Source organism: Syngnathus scovelli, chromosome 18, assembly GCF_024217435.2.
Source record: "Syngnathus scovelli strain Florida chromosome 18, RoL_Ssco_1.2, whole genome shotgun sequence".
NCBI classification, from domain to species: domain Eukaryota; kingdom Metazoa; phylum Chordata; class Actinopteri; order Syngnathiformes; family Syngnathidae; genus Syngnathus; species Syngnathus scovelli.
Window position 1 is genome coordinate 6,526,561 of NC_090864.1, and position 21,852 is coordinate 6,548,412.

The following is a 21,852-nucleotide window of genomic DNA, read 5'->3' on the forward strand; positions in this document are numbered from 1 at the left end:
ATGCACAATTTGTCTTTGCGGGCCACATAGAATTATGTGGCGGGCCGTATCTGGCCCCCGGGCCTTGAGTTTGACACCTGTGCTCTAAACCCTCTCTCTTACTCTGCCATATCACTCAGAGATTACACAAAGCAGTGGCGCTGTTTGGACCATCTGCATTGTATTAAAAGTCAAAGTCAAAGTCAAAGTCAGCTTTATTGTCAATTTCTCCACATGCCAAAGACACACAAAGAAACCGAAATTTCGTTCCCCCCTATCCCACGGTGACAAGACATGGCTCACAACAGACAAACAAGTAAACAAGTATAACAAAAGCGTGCTGAATAAATAATGAATAAATAACACAACAATAAATAAATAAATAAATAGGAGGAGCAGGAAAAAAAAGGAGCAAGTGCGCGTACAGCAGACATTCCCGAAAATAGCGCAACAGTGCCGCACGCTACGCAGAAGGGGGTAGCGAGTTCAGGGCCCTAACAGCCTGGAGAAAGAAGCTGTTGGCGAGTCTGGTGGTGCGGGAGCGCAGGCTCCTGTACCTCTTCCCAGAGGGCAGAAGGTCAAACAAAGAGTGAGCCGGGTGACTCACATCTCTGGCAATCGAGGTTGCCTTGCGGGCGACATGGGAGGTGTAAATGTCCTTCAGGGAGGGTAGCGAAGCACCAATAATCTTACCAGCCGTATTCACTATGCGCTGCAGGGCCTTCAAGTTCTGTTCAGTGCAGTTACCACCCCAGACAGCGATGCAACTGGTGAGGACGCTCTCAATGGTGCCACGGTAAAATGTAGACAGGACTGCCTGAGGAGCACATGCACGCCTGAGCTTCCGCAGGAAGTACAAGCGGCGCTGAGCTTTCTTTGCCAGTGACGAGGTGTTTTCGGACCAGGAGAGGTCCTCACTGATGTGCACCCCCAGGAACTTGGTGCAGCTCACCCTCTCCACCACAGCACCGTCGATGATCAGCGGCAGGTGTGTTGTGTGACCCTTCCGGAAGTCAACAATCATTTCCTTGGTCTTATTGACGTTCAGCAGGAGGTTGTTGTCCCTGCACCACGTGGTCAGAAGGTCAACTTCCGACCTGTACCGAGTCTCGTCACCCTTCGTGATGAGACCCACCAGAGTCGTGTCGTCAGCAAACTTCACTATGCGGTTGTCGCTGTAGGTTGCAGTGCAGTCATGCGTCAGCAGGGTGAAGAGCAATGGACTGAGCACGCAGCCCTGGGGGGCTCCCGTGCTCAGCGTGATGCTGGCGGAGATTTTGTCGCCAACACGCACCACCTGAGGCCTCTGACAGAGGAAGTCCAGTATCCAGTTGCAGAGGGAGGTACTGAGGCCCAGCTCGTCGAGTTTGCAGACGAGTCGCTGCGGCACAATGGTGTTGAAGGCAGAGCTGAAGTCCACAAACAGCAACCTCACATATGAGTCCTTTCTCTCCAGGTGGGTGAGGGCCGAGTGGAGGGCAGAGCAGATGGCATCCTCAGAGGACCGCTTGGCACGATACGCAAACTGGAAAGGGTCAATGATGGGGGGGAGAACGGACTTGATGTGCTCCATGACCAGCCGCTCAAAGCACTTCATGATGATGGGCGTCAGTGCCACAGGGCGGTAGTCATTGAAGCAGGACGGTGCAGGTTTCTTTGGCACAGGAACGATGGTGGCAGCCTTGAAACACGAGGGGACGATGGCCTGCTGCAGGGAAACGTTAAAGATGTCCGTGAAGACACCCGACAGCTCCCCAGCACAGTCCTTCAGCGCTCGACCCGGGATGTTGCCAGGGCCCGCCGCCTTACGGGTGTCAATAGCGGCAAGCGCCCTCCTCACACGGTCGGCAGAGAGGCGCAGGGGCTGCTCGTGTGGGGGGGGAGTGGACTTCAGTGGGCAAGTGCTGTTCTGGGCGTCGAAGCGAGCAAAGAAGCGGTTCAGATCGTTCAGCAGACGGACGTCGCCCTCACAGCTCCTCGGCGCGGGCTTGTAGTCCGTGATGGTCTGAATGCCCCGCCAAAGGCTACGTGCGTCCTTGCTGTCCTTGAAGTGGGTGGAGACCTTGCACGAGAACGCCTTCTTCGCTTCTTTGATGCCTCGGGACAGGTCGGCCCTCGCTGTCCTCAAGCCAGCCTCATCCCCCGCTCTGAAAGCCTTGTCCCTGGCCCTCAACAGTCTGAGGACAGCCCCCGTCAGCCACGGCTTCCAGTTCGCGCGAGTGACGACGGATTTTGAGCAAGTCACATCATCGATGCACTTTGTGATGTAAGAGGTAACAGAGTCAGTATACTCCTCTATGTCCGTCCAATCGTTGTAGGTGGCTGCCTGCTTAAATAAACCCAATCAATCAGCATTTAAATTCAATTCTTCTGACATTTTGCTCACCAAAACAAGTTGTAATGAATGTGAACTTTTAATGCATTTTAATCAGAAGGTTACTTTGAACCTTAAACGGCGGCGCGGCGTACTTATGGATTTTTAATGCGCCTAAGAAGACGTGATCGTCTCGGGCATCATGCACACACCCGCATTCACACAAAGACAGGAAGCTTTTATACACAAACCGTCATTATGGGGGACAAAAGAAATGCATATGATGCCGCTTTTAAGCTAAAGGCAGTCGATGTTGATGACATTGTGTTGCGGCACCCTTTTCTTTATTTCGTGGTCCCGTCTACTCTGGAGCTATACGTGTCACTCACTAGTACAATGTAATTTAGCATAATGTAATTTAGCGCTTCGTGCATGAATAAGATTAGCATGAACAGACCCTCATCATGGAAAATGCTAGAAGAAATGGATAAAAACGACGACGAAAGAGATACTGAGAAAGTGTGTGGCGAAGGATATCTAATGCTATTCCAATCGGAAATTGAGGAGGAAGACTTCGACGGTTTCAGTGCACAGGAGGAAGATGAAGACAATGAAGCTCTTTTTTTTACTTTTATTTTAACCAGCCCTGTTAGTGCTGTGCTACCGTGTTGCTGCTGTGTTACCGCCGCGTCTCAGTGACTTTTACCGGTATGTTTTATTTAATCAAACCCTATTAGTGCTGTGTTACTTCCGTGTTGCTGCGGTATTACTGCCGCGTCACAGGCAATGTTTAGAAAGACATGTTAAAGCATGTTATTCAAACTTCAAAAAGGCTTTCTGTGTACTGTCTTTCTTTGTAAAAAACTCGTGTGCACGTGCGGCTTATAGTCCGGTGCGGCTTATGTAAGAAAAAAACCTAAAATATCCCCGAATTTTAGCTGGTGCGGCTTATACACCGGAAATTACGGTACTCACTTTTGCAATTTGAAAATTAATGGCTGCGTGTTGACTGATTTTGAAAGGACAGTAAAAATATAGCCAAAAATCTGAGGAGCGTGTTCAGTTTTTTGAGATTGCGTATCCCTAACGACGCTTAATTAGGAGGGGGACACCAGGGGGGCTCTCGAGGACCGCCCCACCAGGCACGCTGCTGAGCAGTTTTGAGTTTTGTGTATCTCTCATTTTTGGACCTCCCACTGACTTCAAAGTTTACCATGAGCAGTTTATAGTTTTGTGATTGGCAATGCTGCTGTAAAACAAAGTCCGCGTGAGTGTGAACGCAAACTTGAGTGTTGGGGGTGGCAGAAGACTTTGACCTTCGTATTTTGAGAGCTGTTATCCAGCCACGGGGAATGCTGGTGGACCAGTTTGGGTACTCGGCAGCAATGAGAAAAGCGTGATGATGAAGAGTAGCGGCACTGCTGCGGTGGGATTTTTGGTGGTCACTGTCCTATGGCGTCTGGTCATTGGAGGTAAAGTGGAACGAGACAAACATATACTTTTTTATGATGTACGTATGTATAGCTTGTATTTTATGCCACACCAGAAAAAAAGTTCAACATGGCGTTATAATGTGGTAAGTCTCACTCGTTTAATTACTCGTTATAGGGAAATTGAGGAAATTCATGATAAGAAAAATATCATACGATTCAATGTAGCATTGTTTTTGGCTTGGTTTTTGACCTGTTGTCTCAGACCTTATGAGGTTGTCATTATCGAGCTGACCTCAAAGCTATTTTCAGTTTCATTTTTACGCTATTTGATTTACTTTCAAAGTTAATAAAACCTGGAAACCTTTTTTTCTCTCATTGTGCCAAGTAAACAAACCGAGTAATACATATTTAATACATACTTTCGCTTTTAAATTGAGATTTACGTTTATGCACTTGTAAATATGACACATTTGTTGTTATAAGAAACATAACTTGAGCACTTGTTATTCAATGTGGATTTGGTACTTTACGAGCAAAACAATCAATGCCTATTCAGTGGCCTTTCATTTAGAATCAGATATTGAAATGAATGTCAATAACACAAAGCTATTCAAATGTTGCTCATGCTGGAAGTACTTAGAGAGCGACATGGGAGTGTTGGGAGTAAGGCGTTTAAGAACAAGTGGTGGAACGGAAACAGCTGCTTTGGGTTGGGGGGGGCTTCCCTCACGGAGCATCTGCGTGAATATTATGTTTGCTTACTTAGCCGTCACTGAGTTCCAGCTCAGGTGCTTGACACGGGCATGTCATCACAAGGAATTTGGTGTGACATTGCTTTGCTGACCTGATTGCGCGGACCTTTTGCAGGCAACCCGAAGTCAGTCTGGTGTCGCTGGAAGACGCCCTGCCTTTTGGAGGCCAACTTTCCCATCGGAGATGACGTGGTCATCCACTGGGAGCGATGGTTACCAAGCAAACTCCAGGTTCATTCCTTCTACTACGAGAAAGACCAGCTGCAGGGGCAGGACCAGCACTTCAGGGGCCGCACGTCTCTGTTCAAGGAGAACATCCCCAAAGGGAACGCTTCTCTGCTGCTCACCAATGTGCTGGTTGCAGATGAAGGCACCTACATGTGCTATGTGGGAACACTCACGGGACAGTGGAGGTCTTTCATCAAGCTCAACGTGGAAGGTGAGTCCACAAGTCACCTGATCAGAGGTCATTCAATGAATGGAATGGAAGCGAGTGGACGTTATCCTATCATGGCATCCCTTTGCAGCTGCGGTGACTTCAAGCCACTTCTGTCTCGACGATGAGGATCAGCTGATCTGCAGCTCGGGCGGAATCTTCCCTCAACCCGAACTGCGCTGGTCCACAGAGCCGGCGCTGCCTGACGCCCTCCGCAACAGCAGCCAGGTCCAGCAAGAGACGCAGACGCAGCTTTACAACATCAATGGCTCGCTGGCGTTGGCAGGCGACGCCCACCCCGACCTGGAATACATCTGTGAAATCAGCAACACCATCAGCAGCCAAAGAATCACGTGGAGGAAAACAAGTGAGACACTTTGGGCGTCATGTTGATGTCAAAGTCATGTTGATTCTTTTGAATTTTAATCACCATCACTTTCAATAGTTTATTCCTGTCTAAAACCTTTTTTAAAAAACCTGCACTTTTATATAAAAAAAAAGTAAAAACAGGACGTTTTTTTATTCAATGATCCCACTCTCTATTTATAGGCATATATAGGACATTTAAAATGTCTTTTATTGTAATATACGAATATACTTGACAGATTTTTGTTGGTGGTGTGCCTCAAGCTTTTCTCCAATGAAAAAGTATGCGGTGGATAAAAACATGTTAGGAAACACTCAGTTGGAGCATGGCGCTGACTGGTTCAAAGTCTGTTACACATCAGATAAAATGTAACGTTGAAAGTGCTTCAAGGAAATGAAAGCCTGGACTGTATTTCAATAATCATTTACTAGACTGCAATTAACTGCTTAAGATTTGTTCAAGGTCTATTTGAAAGAAAGGTAATGGCCTTGTTTGGCAGCCTGCTCCGACGTCGCCATCAACTCGCCCACTGGTGAACGCAAGGCGGCGCTAACATCAACATCATGTCCGGTCTGCCTGAACTCGTGTGTGTGTGTGTGTGTCTTTGTGCAGCCAATCGGAGCACCGCGCTGCAGACGTTATACTGGAGCATCGTCGTCGGCCTGATACTGGGTTTGATTGTCCATTTACAGGCAGCCATGTTGTTTTACCAGAAGATGCGAGGTGAGGCCACGGCAACCCTCGAGCATGTGTGTATGCATCTATGTGTGATTTATATAAAAAAAAATAAAAACAGGACGTTTTTTTATTCAATGATCCCACTCTCATATATAGGACATTTAAAATGTCTTTTATTGTAACACACTAATATACTTGACAGATTTTTGTTGGTGGTGTGCCTCAAGCTTTTCTCCAATGAAAAAGTATGAGGTGGATAAAAATATGTTGGGAAACACTCAGTTGGCGCAAGGCGCTGACTGGTACAAAGTCTGTTACACATCACAGACAAAATGTAACGTTGAAAGCGCTTCAAGGAAATGAAAGCCTGGACTGTATTTCAATAATCATTTACTAGACTGCAATTAACTGCTTAAGATTTGTTCAAGGTCCATTTGAAGGAAAGGTAATGGGCTTGTTTGGCAGCCTGCTCCGACGTCGCCATCAACTCGCCCACTGGTGAACGCAAGGCGGCGCTAACACAACATCATGTCCGGTCTGCCTGAACTCATGTGTGTGTGTGTCTTTGTGCAGCCAATCGGAGCACCTCGCTGCAGACGTCATACTGGTGGATCGTCGGCCTGGTAGTGGCGTTGATAGTCCTGGAACTGGCGTTGACAGTCCTGGGACTGGTAGCCATGTTGGTTTACCTGAAGAGGCGAGGTGAGGCCACGGCAACCCTCGAGCATGTGTGTATGCGTCTATGTGTGATGCTCACAATGTGTGTGTGTGTGTGTGTCTTAGGAAAAGCAACAAAATCTTCATCACGTGACCCTGAGGAGGAGACCGAGCTGAACTCGGTCAAAGGTACAAGAGTAGAGGATAAAAAACTCACTTATGAGCACTAGGTGGCGCCATTGTGTTGTCCACCAATGACAACCCTGAAAAGACACGGGAAAAATAAGTTGCTGTTTTCATCTTTATTGTAAAATATGTCTCGTTTTTCCATCAATGACCATCGAATTTAAATTAGTACAAAAAAATCAAAGAAGCATTTCAGATGTTTGAGGAACAAGTAATTCAAATGAGTGCAATATAGTATTCCAATTAAACATTTCTGTAAATATATTAAAGTAAAATTGATATCAATTAAGAAAATACAAATAAATGTACTTGCCATCGAGTACAAAATCATTTTGATCTATTTTACATGACTATTTCTTTCAATTAGATATCTATTGGGACTAAATTTAGTTGCATAAAATAACATTGCATTATCCCTTGGATTTTCAGGCGTGAAAGTGAGAAGAGCAACCACCTTCCTGCCAGAGGCAACAACGGACAGACTGGACCCTCGGGACCCCCGACCCCACCCCTCCACACACTGAACTATGTTTCTATTGTAAAGACATTTTGTATGAAGTGATGTCTACTAAAGTTGCATATTGAACCGGAGACGCACTAGAACCTTTACAGGTGAACTTCCCTAGACCTTCTGCAAACCTTTGAATGCACTTGTCTGGGGGAAAGCGCGCCATGGCGCGATATTCCGAGGAAATTGAAGGGAAAGGTGGGCGAGCATGTCTCCAGAACTGAACCCTGTTACGCAACTGTGTGTGTGGGTGTGTGGGGAGGGGGGGAGGGCTGTGACTTATCACGTAGGGGTGTACTCACTTTTGCAATATGAAAATTAATGGCTGCGTGTTGACTGATTCTGAAAGGACTGTAAAAATATTTGCATAGGTTCTTTGGTAGGGTAGGTCATTTATAGATGCCATTCTCTAATCTTGCCCCCTTTTTCGTCCATAATTGAATTTCACTCTATGGACTTTGTCGCTGCACATCTTTAAAAATGTTTCAGTGATTTAATCTGCTTCTTGTGTATATAAAATTTGAAGTGTCTTTTGCGCTGCAGCTTTGTGGTTCTGTCTGCAAGCTTGTTACCTCTTGTGTACTGCACACGTGCATATAGCTACTTTTCGTGGCAATTGGACTGTTTCGACAACTAGCTTAGCAAGTAAATGGATGCCCTCCCCGAATGGGGAGTGACTCAGCTAGCAAATGATTAGACATTTTCAATTTCTTGTAGTTTCTTTAGTTACTTTTCAATCGTTTTCTCATTGTTTATCACAAGAATCTTAGAAATTTGAATACGAATCAAAGCGTATGTTTTATTTTACTCAATTGTATGATTTAGAGAATCCATATGTAGTAAAGTGTTGTATTACTACATATGATTTCATCATCTTTTAATTTGACTTTCTTTCCAAAACGCTTCTTAATTTCTCAGTTCACACATCTTCTACATGTGTTACTGGTTCTCCAGTTTTTTCTCTAGTTAATTATCAATCCAAAAGCTACGTTTTCTTTTTAGCATTCAACCTGCTCAAAATCACTGTTAGAAAAATTGTATATATATATATGTTATCATGCGTTCTCTAATGAGTACTTATTCATAATGTTACTGTTCAGTATGCTTGCTGCTTTGCCTTGCTTATTCTCATCTTGTACAACAGAACAGAAGGATTACGTACGGCTGGGTCAGGGGCGAGATGACGGTTGTGTCAAACAAGATACTGCTGACATCTCAGCGTCCACCAGAACAGATCGTGAAAACAACACGTCAAACGACGTGTCATGAACCTTCTGATCTTCCTTAAAGAACGTCACTTTCTCTTTTTATCTCTCGGAATATTGCTTAAACTGTTTTGCTGATATAGCCATATCTGCACGCAACACTTTGTGCGTTACTTTATGTTTCTTTTCTTACGAGACGAAGCCACAAAAAAAAGGACCGGAAACTCCTCTTGCCCCTTGCTTGAGCCGCGGCTTGAGCTGCGGCCTTGCACCTGCTCACAGGGGCCTTATTGTCTCCTGGTCTGACAAACACTTGTGACCGCATCAGTTTTCATCTTTCTAGCTTTTGTCTCTTGAATTCGTTCTCATCTCTTTGTCAAGATTTCAACCACACTCTAGCACTTCTACCACTTCTTCCACATTTCAAATTTCCTTGTACTCCATACATTTTCTTCCACTTCAGCATCTATTGCACAAATTTAAGAAATCTACTTGCCATGAACTTCTCATCTCAAAGAAGAGCAGAGCAAGAGATTTACCGTTCTTATTTCCCATCTTAATTTTAGTAGTTTAAGGTTTTACAATTTTTTTTTCAATTTTTTTTTTTGTCTTTGAGGATCCTCAATGCAGGTTTAAATTGACCTTTCAACAGATTACTAGCCTGTTTTATTGCCGTGGATAAACGGTAGAACTGCTATTTAGTCAATTTATCCTACCAGTCACACACTCAATCACACAAACTCCAGCGCTTTTTTTTTAGGCCTCATAGCTCGGACAAACCAAAGCCGTATCTCATAGCTCGGACAAACCAAAGCCGCATCTCATAGCTCGGACAAACCAAAGCCGTATCTCATAGCTCGGACAAACCAAAGCCGTATCTCATAGCTCGGACAAACCAAAGCCGTATCTCATAGCTCGGATAAACCAAAGCCGTATCTCATAGCTCGGACAAACCAAAGCCGTATCTCATAGCTCGGACAAACCAAAGCCGTATCTCTCGTGCACCTGTGGCTTTTTACGCGTTTCACAACAACACAATCACACAACTTCAGGCCTTTAACTTACTTGTCCCCTGGTTCGTTGCACTGCCCGGTCCCGTCAATCCACCTCTGTCAGACGAAGGCAGACCTAAGATGCTGGCCCAGCGAAGAATTCTCTTCCCAGGACTTTCTCCTCCAGGTCCTCCTAGTGGACGCTGGCTTGTCGACAATGCAGCACGGCCTTCTTCGTCAGACAGATAGCGGGTATGAGGGGTCCCGGGTTTCGGCACCAAAATGTTAGAGATTTGCTCACTCCAACTTATTTTGCAAGAACCACACGGGAGACAAGTAAGTCCTTTTAGACACCTGCAGGTGGAGAGTCCATTCGTCGCTGTGCGTGCAGCGATGTTTGAATGGAGGTCTGAAATCTCCCAACTGCAAGGACATATTTATTAAGAGAAACAGAGTGGGGGGAAGAGCAGGCTGAATAGGAAGCCCTTGTGCTCTTCAAAACATATCAGGGGATGTTTTACGACCTTGTAGAGGATGGGACAAGGTAGGTTATTTATTACCGGTTGCATTCCAACATAATCATACGATAAGGATAATCTGAAAAACCCTAACAGCTCCCTCCTATTCATCTGTTACCTCTGTAATGTCATCCGCAAACTCAATCTAGACTTCCACTGCTACGCCGATGACACGGAGATCTATATACGCACCACACCAACCCAAAACCCTCCCCTCACCCACTTTGAAACCTGCATCTCTACAATAAAAACATGGCTGACCCACAACTTTCTCAAACTTAACAGTGACAAAACAGAGCTCCTCCTCATAGGCACTAAATCCTCCCTTAATAAAACTGGATCCATCACACTCACCATTGACTCCTCAAACATCACTCCCTCCCCTCTGGCACGCAACCTTGGCGTTATTTTTGACCCTACGCTGTCCTTCCATCCTCATGCTAGCTCAGTTGTTAAGACCTCCTACTTCCACCTCCGACGCATCGCCAAAATCCAGCACTGCCTCTCTCTCCCTGCCGCTGAATCCCTCATCCACGCCTTCATCTCATCCCGGCTTGACTACTGCAACTCCCTTCTCACTGGAATCACTGCTCACTCACTCCACAGATTTCAACTAGTCCAAAACTCTGCTGCCCGCCTCCTTATCCACACCCGGTCCTGTGAACACATCACTCCTGTTCTCCACTCTCTTCACTGGCTCCCCATTAAGGAGTGTATCATCTTCAAGATACTCCTCCTCACCTTCAAAGCCCTTCACCACCTGGCTCCCACTTACCTATCCGACCTCCTTGTCCCCTACTGCCCCAACCATTCCCTCCAATACTTCACGTCTGACAGTCCCAAAATCTAAACTCAAATCCTTCGGTGACGGAGCGTTCTCCTGCCCATCACCCCGACTCTGGAACTCTCTCCCTCAGTCTGTCTGTGACTCACCCACACTCCCCATATTTAAGTCCCGTCTAAAAACGTACCTCTTCTCTCAAGCCTATGACCTCCCCTTCCCATAACTGGTTTCCTCTTCTTAATTATATCCCAAAGTCTTTTCCCCGTCCCCCTCCCCTCCTGTGTGTCTTTGCATTGTTCCCTGTAAGCGTCTTTGGGTTTTTGAAAAGCGCTATACAAATTTTATTATTATTATTATTATATTTATTATTATTATTATTATTATTATTACTAAAGTTGCATATTGAACCGGACACGCACTAGAACCTTTACAGGTGAACTCCCCTAGACCTGTTGCAAACCTTTGAATGCACTTGTCTGGGGGAAAGCATGCCATGGCGCGATATTCCGAGGAAATTGAGAAGAAAGGTGGGTGAGCATGTCTCCAGAACTAAACCCTGTTGCGCAACTATGTGTGGGTGTGTGGGGGTGGGTGGGTGCTCTCCATGGATCACCACTTTACCGTGGTGGAGAGCCTTGCGTGTTCCGATGAACCGGAGAGCGATGCCGTCTGGAGTCTCGGCTCCTGGTAGGTTCAACCATGGCGGTGAGGTCGAAGGAGAGGTTCCAGACAAAGTGCGATCCAAAGACCTCACCGGTGAGAGTGGCGGAGGATGACACTGTGAGTCACAACGGCACTGAAGGCGGATGAAGGCTGCAACAGAGGGTGGTTTTCAATTGTCATGGACTCCATGCCATTGGATCCTGGCCCCTTTCTGCCAAGGACCCTGTGGTGGCTGCAGGCACATCAGTCTCCCCACGCTAAAAGACGTCACGCGCAGGCGTCCTCCTGAAGGGAACCTATTCCATTTTACATCCTGGACAACAAAGTCCTGTGGCGATCAGGAAGTGGTAACGGGGGCAGGACAGTGAGGTCTGGCAGCCCCTAGCCACAACCTAGCACACAGGCGGTGGGTGTTAGATTCAGTCGTTAAGTTCTTGGACTGAGGCAGAAGAGCTTCTCGGCAGCTGCACCCATGACTGAGCAGCCCTATTCAGGATCCACTCTGCTCACCCCATTAGAGGAGGGGGTTAGAAAAGGTACTGCAGGAAATGGGGTCAAAATACAAAAAGTCCTGCCTAGCTACAAAAACAGATATGCTCAAACCTCATTGAATAAAGTACATAAGCAGACAAGTATACTCACATATTAAATAAATAAAAGAAACATTTTAAGCATATAATTATACCTACACACCAAATCAATAAAGAAGACATAACTACACATTTTTGATAAGTGGTGATGAGAAAGGTTTTTATAACTTTATGATCTGATATATTTCTGAGGACTTTGAAATAACAAATGACTTTTGATATATTGCCTAAATAGCTTAATGACCCTTAAGGAACTGTGGAATGTATGCCTGATGTTTTTTCTCTGAATCATGGACACGGCCAGAGTCGTCTTGACCGTTCAGTACTTGATTGTATCTTATGTTTTGACTAATGCTAGACGCCAGTTTTTGATTACTACCGAACGCTCTGCACAGAGGGAAATAGTTTGCCTAACAAAGAAAAGATACGGTTGAATGAGGTACGACAGTGTATGTCCAAGATTGGAGAAGAATGTTCACAAGAAGGTCACGTGGAGATAAAACCAGCAGGTGCCAGAAGGAGCCACCCAAGGACTCGGCCAAAGATGATCGCCAAGGCCGAAAGACGGGAGGGAAGACAACAGCCCCCACCCGAGAACTCAGCCAAAGATGATCGCCAAGGCTGAAAGACGGGATGGAAGACAACAACCCCCCAACCCCCCCCCTCCACACACACACACCAACAGCCCCCCACCTACACACCGAATCGCCCATAACCAGCACCACTCCCATGGAAGCAGACTCTCCTTCGAACTTGCCCCACCCCGAAGACTCATCGCCCATCAATCTCGGCCCACAATTTGCTACTGAATATAAAACTGATCTAACAACCTTGGACGTTGCCTTTTCTGAATGGAGACTTTCCGCTCTTGAAGGGCCCAGCGCTGTATTGTACTTTCCTTTTTGAACAAGAATTGTGATTGAACTCAACCAATCTGTCTAAGTCTAATTTCTTCAGTGTCTTTGCATTTTCCTAAATCTGAAGAAATCAAACGAGCACGCAGTGAGTAAATGGGATAACAGGTGATTGGCAAAGGCTTTTGCTGTGAGGCGCAGATAACGCGCTCCCTAAATTGTGGACAGAATCCAACAGTACCCTAAACATAGCCTGCCTCACAAAATCCTGTTTGGTATACCGCATCCAGAGGGATCACCACCACGCGGTCAGAAACAAGAACATGTACACATTGGAGCCTGGAACGTGCGGAACCTAACGGACAACCAAGCCAGCGATCGACCTGAAAGGTGAATTGCCATCATCTCCAGAGAGCGAAGGAAGTTCCAGATCGACATCGCAGCACTCTCCGAGACCCGACTGGCAGATGAAGGGCAGCTGAAGGAGGAAAAAGGTGGATATACTTTCTTTTGGAAAGGAAAGCCTGCAACTGAGCCAAGAATCCACGGTGTGGGTTTTGCTATCAAGAACCGCCTCATCAACCACCTCCATGAACTCCCTGTGGGCATTAACAAGCTCCTAATGACCATACGCCTGATGCTTGTCAACAATCAGATGGCCACGGTCATTAGTGTCTATGCACCAACACTTGATGCACAGGACGAAGTGAAGGAGGCCTTCTACGCTGACCTAGACAAAGTCCTATCGGAAGTCCCCAAGGAGTATAAGCTAATCCTGCGTGGAGACTTCAAAGCCAGAGTGGGACGAAACCACCACCTATGGAGGGGTACGCTGGGGAGAGAAGGGGTTGGAAACACAAACTCTAATGGCACATTACTACCAACCAAGTGCTCAGAACACAACCTGGTCATGACCAACACACTTTTCCGTCCAAAAAACAAGTTCAAAACATCTTGGATGCATCCTCGCTCCAAACTGTGGCATCTCATCGACTATGTCGTTGTCCGCTCTAAAGACCGCCGCGATGTCTTAAACACCAGAGCAATGACCAGTGCAGACGACTGCCGGACCGACCATCGCCTCATTCGCTCCGTCATGTCCATCCGCCTAATGCGGAAAAAACGGATGCAGAAAAAACAGTACCGGCCAAGAATTAACATCGAGTCGCTGAATGACACCGCCTCCTAACAACAGCTGCAGGAGGCTCTTAGTGCAGCGCTGCCCAACCACTACCCAGAGGATATTGAAACACACTGGAGCACACTTTCGACGACCATAATGAACACCTGCAAAAAAATCCTCGGTCACAAAAAGCGGACGCATCAAGACTGGTTTGATGAGAATGACACTGAGATCCAGTAGTTAATTAACAACAAGCGGCAAGCTTTCATCACCTAGCAAAATGACATCCACTGCAAGGTGAAAAGAGTAGCCCATGCCAAAGCGAAGGCAGCCGTCCAAACACAGGTGAGGAAACTGAAGAACCAATGGTGGACAAAGAAGGCTCTGGAGATCGAGCAGCTTGCTGACTCCGGAGACACGAGAGGCTTCTTTGATGCCACAAGAGCGGTGTATGGTCCTAGCCACCACTGCCTAACCCCCCTTCGCTCTAAGGATGGCCTGCTGCTGAAGGACAAGGAGGCAATTACAAACAGGTGGAAAGAACACTACGAGGACCTCTTAAACAGGGACACTATACCTGAGATGGAGGCTCTTGATCAACTACCACAACAGCCCACAGCTGAAAGCATGGGAGAGCCACCCAGCCTGAACGAGTTGCAGGATGCCATTAGGAAGATGAGGAACAACAAGGCTGCTGGGCCCGATGAAATTCCAGCAGAGGTCTTGAAGAAAGGCGGACCTGACCTTCTCAAGCACATCCATGCCCTGCTTCTTAAGATCTGGGGAGAAGAGGAAATCCCTGCGCAGCTCAGAGATGCCTTAATCGTCTCCGTATTCAAGAAAGGAGACAAGGCAGACTGCGGGAATTACCGTGGTATTTCTCTCGTCTTCACCGTAGGGAAAGCCCTCGCTCGGGTTCTGGCCAACAGACTCACCCACCTGTCAGAAAGCATCCTTCCTGAGTCTCCGAGTGGATTTCGCCCAAGTAGAGGCACCACAGTTATGGTTTTCATTGCTCGACAACTGCAAGAAAAATGCCGGGAACAAAATCAACCACTATACATGGCCTTCATAGACCTCACCAAGGCCTTCGATTCAGTTAGCCGTCAGGCCCTTTGGCTGGTTCTATCCAAGATTGGCTGCCCAGACAAATACATCAGAGTACTGAGACTACTGCATGATAACATGTCAGCCACAGTGCTCAGCGGCAGTGGAGACGAGACGGAACCCTTCAGGGTTGACACAGGTGTCAAACAGGGATGCGTTATCGCTCCGACACTATTTTCCCTCTTTATCGCTGCTATCCTCCGCCGCACAAGCAAGCATCTGCCCCACGGAGTCAAAATCATGTACGGAACTGACGGTCAACTTCTCAACATCAACCGATTCAGGGCTAAAGGTCAAACCACCACCATATCCCATCATGGAGATGCAGTATGCGGACGACAATGCCCTTGTAGCCCTGTCGGAAGAAGACCTACAGAGTATTCTGTCTGCCTTCGCGAAGGCATACAAACAGCTTTGTCTAGCCATTAATATAAAAAAGACCCAAATCCGCCACCAACCACTACCAAACTGCAGTTTGCCTGCCCCAAACATCTCTATTGACAACATCCGACTGGAAAAGGTTGACCACTTCCCCTATCTCGGCAGCCTCCTGTCATCTAAAGCCACCAGTGATGATGAAATTGACCATCGCCTCAACTGTGCCAGTGGGGCTTTCTCAAGGCTACGGAAGCGAGTCTTCAAGAATCGTGACCTCCAAGCAAAGACCAAAATCCTGGTCTACAAAGCTGTGGTCTCCCCCACCCTTCTGTATGGGTCAGAAGCCTGGACCACATACAGCAGGCACTTAAGGGCACTGGAGACCTACCATCAGAGATGCCTCCGGAAAATCCTCAGACGCACCAACACCAGCGTCCTGGAGAACGCTGGCTTGCCTACCATCACTGCCATCATTGCCCAAAACCAACTCAGACAGACTGGCCCTATAATCCGCATGCCTGACTCTCGCCTCCCAAAACAAGTCCTTTATTCCCAGCTCGCTGAAGGAAAGCGGGCCCCGGGAGGTCAGAAGAAGAGGTTCAAGGACAACATAAAAGCAAACATGACGAAGTGTCACATAAACCTTAAAACCTGGGAAGGCAAGGCCACAGACAGGACGACGTGGAGATACCTTGTCCGTGACAGCGCCGCTCAATATAACGTTGACTTCCACCATGCTGCTCAAGAAAAACGCAGACGCAGAAAGGAGAGAGCCTCCACCAAGCTGGCTCAACCCACACCCACCACCATTACATTCCCCTGTCCGCACTGCACCAGAGTTATCGGGTCCAGGATCGGCCTCTTTACCCACCTGAAGACCCACAAAGACCAGGAAGGAGGACCGTCATACGAGTGACTGCCGATGATGATGGTGTTGAGAGGGGGGCTGTGACTTATCACATAGGGGTGTACTCACTTTTGCAATTTGAAAATTAATGGCTGCGTGTTGACTGATTTTGAAAGGACAGTAAAAATATTGCCAAAAATCTGAGGAGCGTGTTCAGTTTTGTGAGATTGCGTATCCCTAACGACGCTTAATTAGGAGGGCGACACCAGGGGCGCTCTCGAGAACCGCCCCACCAGGCACGGTGCTGAGCAGTTTTGAGTTTTGTGCATCTCTCATTTTTGAACCGCCCACTGACTTCAAAGTTTACCATGCGGATTGGCAATGCTGCTGTAAAACAATGTCCGCGTGAGTGTGACAACGCCGGGGTGTGGCGGAAGACTTTGGCTCTTGTATTTTGAGAGATCTTGCCAGTGCAGGATCCTGCCGGTGAGAAAAGCGCCATGATGAAGAGCAGCGGCACTGCTGCGGTGGGCTTTTTGGTGGTCACTGTCCTATGGCGTCTGGTCATTGGAGGTAAGTTGGGACAAGACAAATATAGACATGTAATGTGAGCGGGTGTATTGCAGAAGACTAATACGCTCGTATTTTTAGAGCTCTGATCCAGCTACGGGGAACGCTGGTGGACCAGTTCGGGTACTCTGCACCCGATGAAGCGCGATGAAGAGGAGCGGGGCTGCTGCGGTGGGCTTCCTCGTACTCACTGTCCTATGGCGTCTGGTCATTGGAGGTAAAGTGGAACGAGACAAACATATACTTTTTTATGATGTACGTATAGCTTGTATTTTATGCCACACCAGAAAAAAAGTTCAACATGGCGTTATAATGTGGTAAGTCTCACTCGTTTAATTACCCGTTATAGGGAAATTGATGAAAAATATCATACGATTCAATGTAGCATTTTTTTTTGGCTTGGTTTTTGACCTGTTGTCTCAGACCATATGAGGTTGTCATTATCGAGCTGACCTCAAAGCTATTTTCAGTTTCATTTTTACGCGATTTGATTAACTTTCATAGTTAATAAAACCTGGAAACCTTTTTTTTCTCTCATTGTGCCAAGTAAACAAAAAGAGTAATCCATATTTAATACATACTTTTGCTTTTAAATTGAGTGCACAAATACTTTTACTTGAGGTCACTTCCCTGACACTCAAAATATCTAATTCTTAGTAAGTACCTTACGAGTACAAGTGCCTTTGCTTTTCCCTACCATTGCTGTACTATGGTCTCATTTGTAAATGAATGCCAATCATCCTCCAAGGATTTTTTCTGACAGTCATACTACCCTGAGAATGCTCGACCTTGGAAGATAAGCAGGGTTAGTCCTTGGATGGTAGACCTCCTGGGAATACCGGGTCCTGTAATCTTGACTAAGATTTACGTTTATGCGCTTGTAAATATGACACATTTGTTGTTATAAGAAACATAACTTGAGCACTTGTTATTCAATGTGGGTTTGATACTTTACGAGCAAAACAATCAATGCCTAATCAGTGGCATTTCATTTAGAATCAGATATTGAAATGAATGTCAATAACACAAAGCTATTTGAATGTTGTTCATGTTGGAAGTACTTAGAGAGCGACATGGGAGTGTTGGGAGTAAGGCGTTTGAGAACAAGTGGTGGAACGGAAACAACTGTTGTGGGGTGGGCTTCCCTCATGGAGCATCTGCGTGAAAATTATGTTTACTTACTCAGCTGTCACTGATTTCTAGCTCAGGTGCTTGACACGGGCATGTCATCACAAGGAATTTGGTGTGACATTGCATTGCTGACCTGATTGCGCGGACCTTTTGCAGGCAACCGTAACGTCTGGTGTCGCTGGAAGACGCCCTGCCTTTTGGAGGCCAACTTTCCCATCGGAGATGACGTGGTCATCCACTGGGAGCGATGGTTACCAAGCAAACTCCACGTTCATTCCTTCTACTACGAGAAAGACCAGCTGCAGGAGCAGGACCAGCACTTCAGGGGCCGCACGTCTCTGTTCAAGGAGAACATCCCCAAAGGGAACGCTTCTCTGCTGCTCACCAATGTGCTGGTTGCAGATGAAGCCACCTACATGTGCTATGTGGGAACACTCACGAGACAGTGGAAGTCCTTCATCAAGCTCAACGTGGTCGGTGAGTCCACAAGCCACCTGATCAGAGGTCGTTCAATGAATGGAATGGAAGCGAGTGGACGTTATCCTATCATGGCGTCCCTTTGCAGCTGCGGTCACTTCAATCCACTTCAGTCTCGACGATGAGGATCAGCTGATCTGTAGCTCGGGCGGAATCTTCCCTCAACCCGAATTGTGCTGGTCCACAGAGCCGGCGCTGCCTGACGCCCTCCGCAACAGCAGCCAGGTCCAGCAAGAGACGCAGACGCAGCTTTACAACATCAATGGCTCGCTGGCGTTGGCGGGTGACGCCGACCCCGACCTGAAATACATCTGTGATATCAGCAACACCGTCAGCAGCCAAAGAATCACGTGGAGGAAAACAAGTGAGACACTTTGGGCGTCATGTTGATGTCAAAGTCATGTTGATTCTTTTGGATTTTAATCAGCATCACTTCCAATAGTTTATTCCTGTCTAAAACCTTTTTTAAAAAACCTGCACTTTTATATTTTACTGTATTTCAATAATCATTTACTAGACTGAAATTAACTGCTTAAGATTTGTTCAAGGTCTATTTGAAAGAAAGGTAATGGCCTTGTTTGGCAGTCTGCTCCGACGTCGCCATCAACTCGCCCACTGGTGAACGCAAGGCGGCGCTAACATCAACATCATGTCCGGTCTGCCTGAACTCATGTGTGTGAGTGTGTGTGTGTCTTTGTGCAGGCAATCGGAGCACCTCGCTGCAGACGTCATACTGGTGGCTCGTCGGCCTGGTAGTGGTGTTGACAGGCCTGGCAGTGGTTTTGACGGTCCTGGTAGCCATGTTGGTTTACCCGAAAATGCGAGGTGAGGCCACGGCAACCCTCGAGCATGTGCGTGTGCATCTATGTGTGATGCTCACAATGTGTGTGTGTCTTAGGAAAAGCAGCAAAATCTTCATCACGTGACCCTGAGGAGGAGACCGAGCTGAGCTCGGTTAAAGGTACACGAGTAGAGGATAAAAATACTCACTTAAGAGCACTAGGTAGCGCTATTGCGTTGTCCAGCAATGACAACCCTGAAAAGACACTGGAAAAATAAGTTGCTGTTTTCATCTTTATTGTAAAATATGTGTCGGTTTTTCCATCAATGATGAGTACAAAATAATTTTGATCTATTTCATATGACTATTTCTTTCAATTAGATACCTATTGGGACTAAATTTAGTTGCATAAAATAATATTGAATGTACTAATATCCTTTGGATTTTCAGGCGTCGAGGGTGAAAGTGAGAAGAGCAACCAACTTCCTACCAGAGGCAACAACGGACAGACTGGACCCTCGGGACCCCCGACCCCACCCCTCCACACACTGAACTATGTTTCTATTGTAAAGATTCAAGATTCAAGATTCAAGAGTTTTTTATTCGCCATGTTTGAGCGTGCCAAACAAGGAATTTGACTTCGGTAAATCACAGCCTCTGTTCAACATTTAGGTGACTAAAGACACTTTGTATGAAGTGATGTCTACTAAAGTTGCATATTGAACTGGACACGCACTAGAACACAGGTGTCAAACTCCTGCGGGGACCCGCAACATCATTTTATGTGGCCCGCGAAAAGAAGTTGTGCTTCTAATTCGTGTCATTACTGGAATTGTAAATTGTTTTCACTTTTAATAATATACGTATATTTTTTTAAATATTTGACCAGTTTTTACTTGTCCCGCACCACCAGACTTGCCAACAGCTTCTTTCCCCAGGCTGTTAGGGCCCTGAACTCGCTACCCCCTTCTGCGTAGCGTGTGGCACTGTTGCGCTATTTTCGTGAATGTCTGCTGTACGCGCACTTGCTCCTTTTTTTTCTGCTCCTCTTATTTATTTATTTATTGTTGTGTTATTTATTCATTATTTATTCAGCACGCTTTTGTTATACTTGTTACTTGTTTGTCTGTTGTGAGCCATGTCTTGTCACCGTGGGATAGGGGGGAACGAAATTTTGGTTTCTTTGTGTGTCTTTGGCATGTGGAGAAATTGACAATAAAGCTGACTTTGACTTTGACTTTGATTTGAAAACGAGTTATTTGTCAATTTGTTTTGTAGCTTTTACTGAATATAATATAAGGTGCTCATACGTTTATTTGGGTTGACAGTCATAATGGCCCTCCGAAAGAAGCTATGATTACAATGCGGCCCGTGAAAAAAATGAGTTTGACCCCCCTGCACTAGAACCTTTACAGGTGAACTTCCCTAGACCTTCTGCAAACCTTTGTATGCACTTGTGCAATGTTTCGGACCAGCTGGCTGAAGGCCAAACTCACAATTGCTGTATGATGACTCAAAATGTCACAACTGTGCCTTTCTGTGACTCTTCCAGTCCCACCGCAACATGCCGATGGCATTGGCCATTTGGTTTGGAATGTCATCAGCAGGTTGCAACACAGAGACTGGAAGAAGTGGACTAACTTCCTTGGTAGCTTTGGGTCAGAAACAAATTGATGAATTTGGGTGTAGAGCTCCCAAGAGAGAGGGAGAGACAAAATGCAATCCAGATGTGGAATGTAGCATGACTAGAATGATTTGCCAGCGTCCCGCCTGCAAATTCCCAAAGCGTGATCACGTTCAGAGCGTCAACATGGACATTCAGCAACAGATTCTTCAACTCTTGACCGCTGATGTTATAACCCCCCAGCGAGGGAACTGCATATGTAAACATCTGCTTGGGGAAAGCGCGCCATGGCGTGATATTCCGAGGAAATTGAGGGGAAAGGTGGGCGAGCATGTCTTCAGAACTGAACCCTGTTGCGCAACTGTGTGTGTGGAGAGGCAGGGGGGGGCTGTGACTTATCACGTAGGGGTGTACTCACTTTTGCAATTTGACTGATTTTGAAAGGACAGTAAAAATATTGCCAAAAATCTGAGGAGCGTGTTCAGTTTTGTGAGATTGCGTATCCCTAACGACGCTTAATTAGGAGGGAGACACCAGGAGGGCTCTCGAGGACAGCCCCACCAGGCACGGTGCTGAGCAGTTTTGAGTTTTGTGTATCTCTCATTTTTGGACAGCCCAGTGGCTTCAAAGTATAAAATGCGCACTGGCAATTCTGCTGTAAAACAAAGTCAACATGAGTGTGAACGCAAACTGAGGTATTCATGTCATGAGAGCGGGGGTGTGGCAGAAGAATGAAACGCTCGTATTTTTAGAGCTCTTATCCAGCCACGGGGAATGCTGGTGGACCAGTCCGGGTACTCGGCAACAATGAGAAAAGCGCAAAGATGAAGAGCAGCGGCACTGCTGCGGTGGGCTTTTTGGTGGTCACTGTCCTATGGCGTCTGGTCATTGGAGGTAA

General features: G+C 46.6%; 1 protein-coding gene across 1 annotated transcript in view; it reads left to right on the top strand.

The window, feature by feature from the left end:
* LOC125986308 (uncharacterized) overlaps window positions 1-20,584 on the top strand; it is a 50,820-nt gene extending 30,236 nt beyond the window's left edge. The window contains exons 11-13 of the mRNA XM_068648816.1: window positions 6,533-6,661; window positions 6,743-6,805; window positions 19,781-20,584. Coding sequence (XP_068504917.1) covers window positions 6,533-6,661; window positions 6,743-6,805; window positions 19,781-19,968 — 380 coding nt within the window. The 3' untranslated portion in view covers window positions 19,969-20,584. The remainder of the gene's footprint in view (window positions 1-6,532; window positions 6,662-6,742; window positions 6,806-19,780) is intronic.
* Window positions 20,585-21,852: the final 1,268 nt, after the last annotated feature.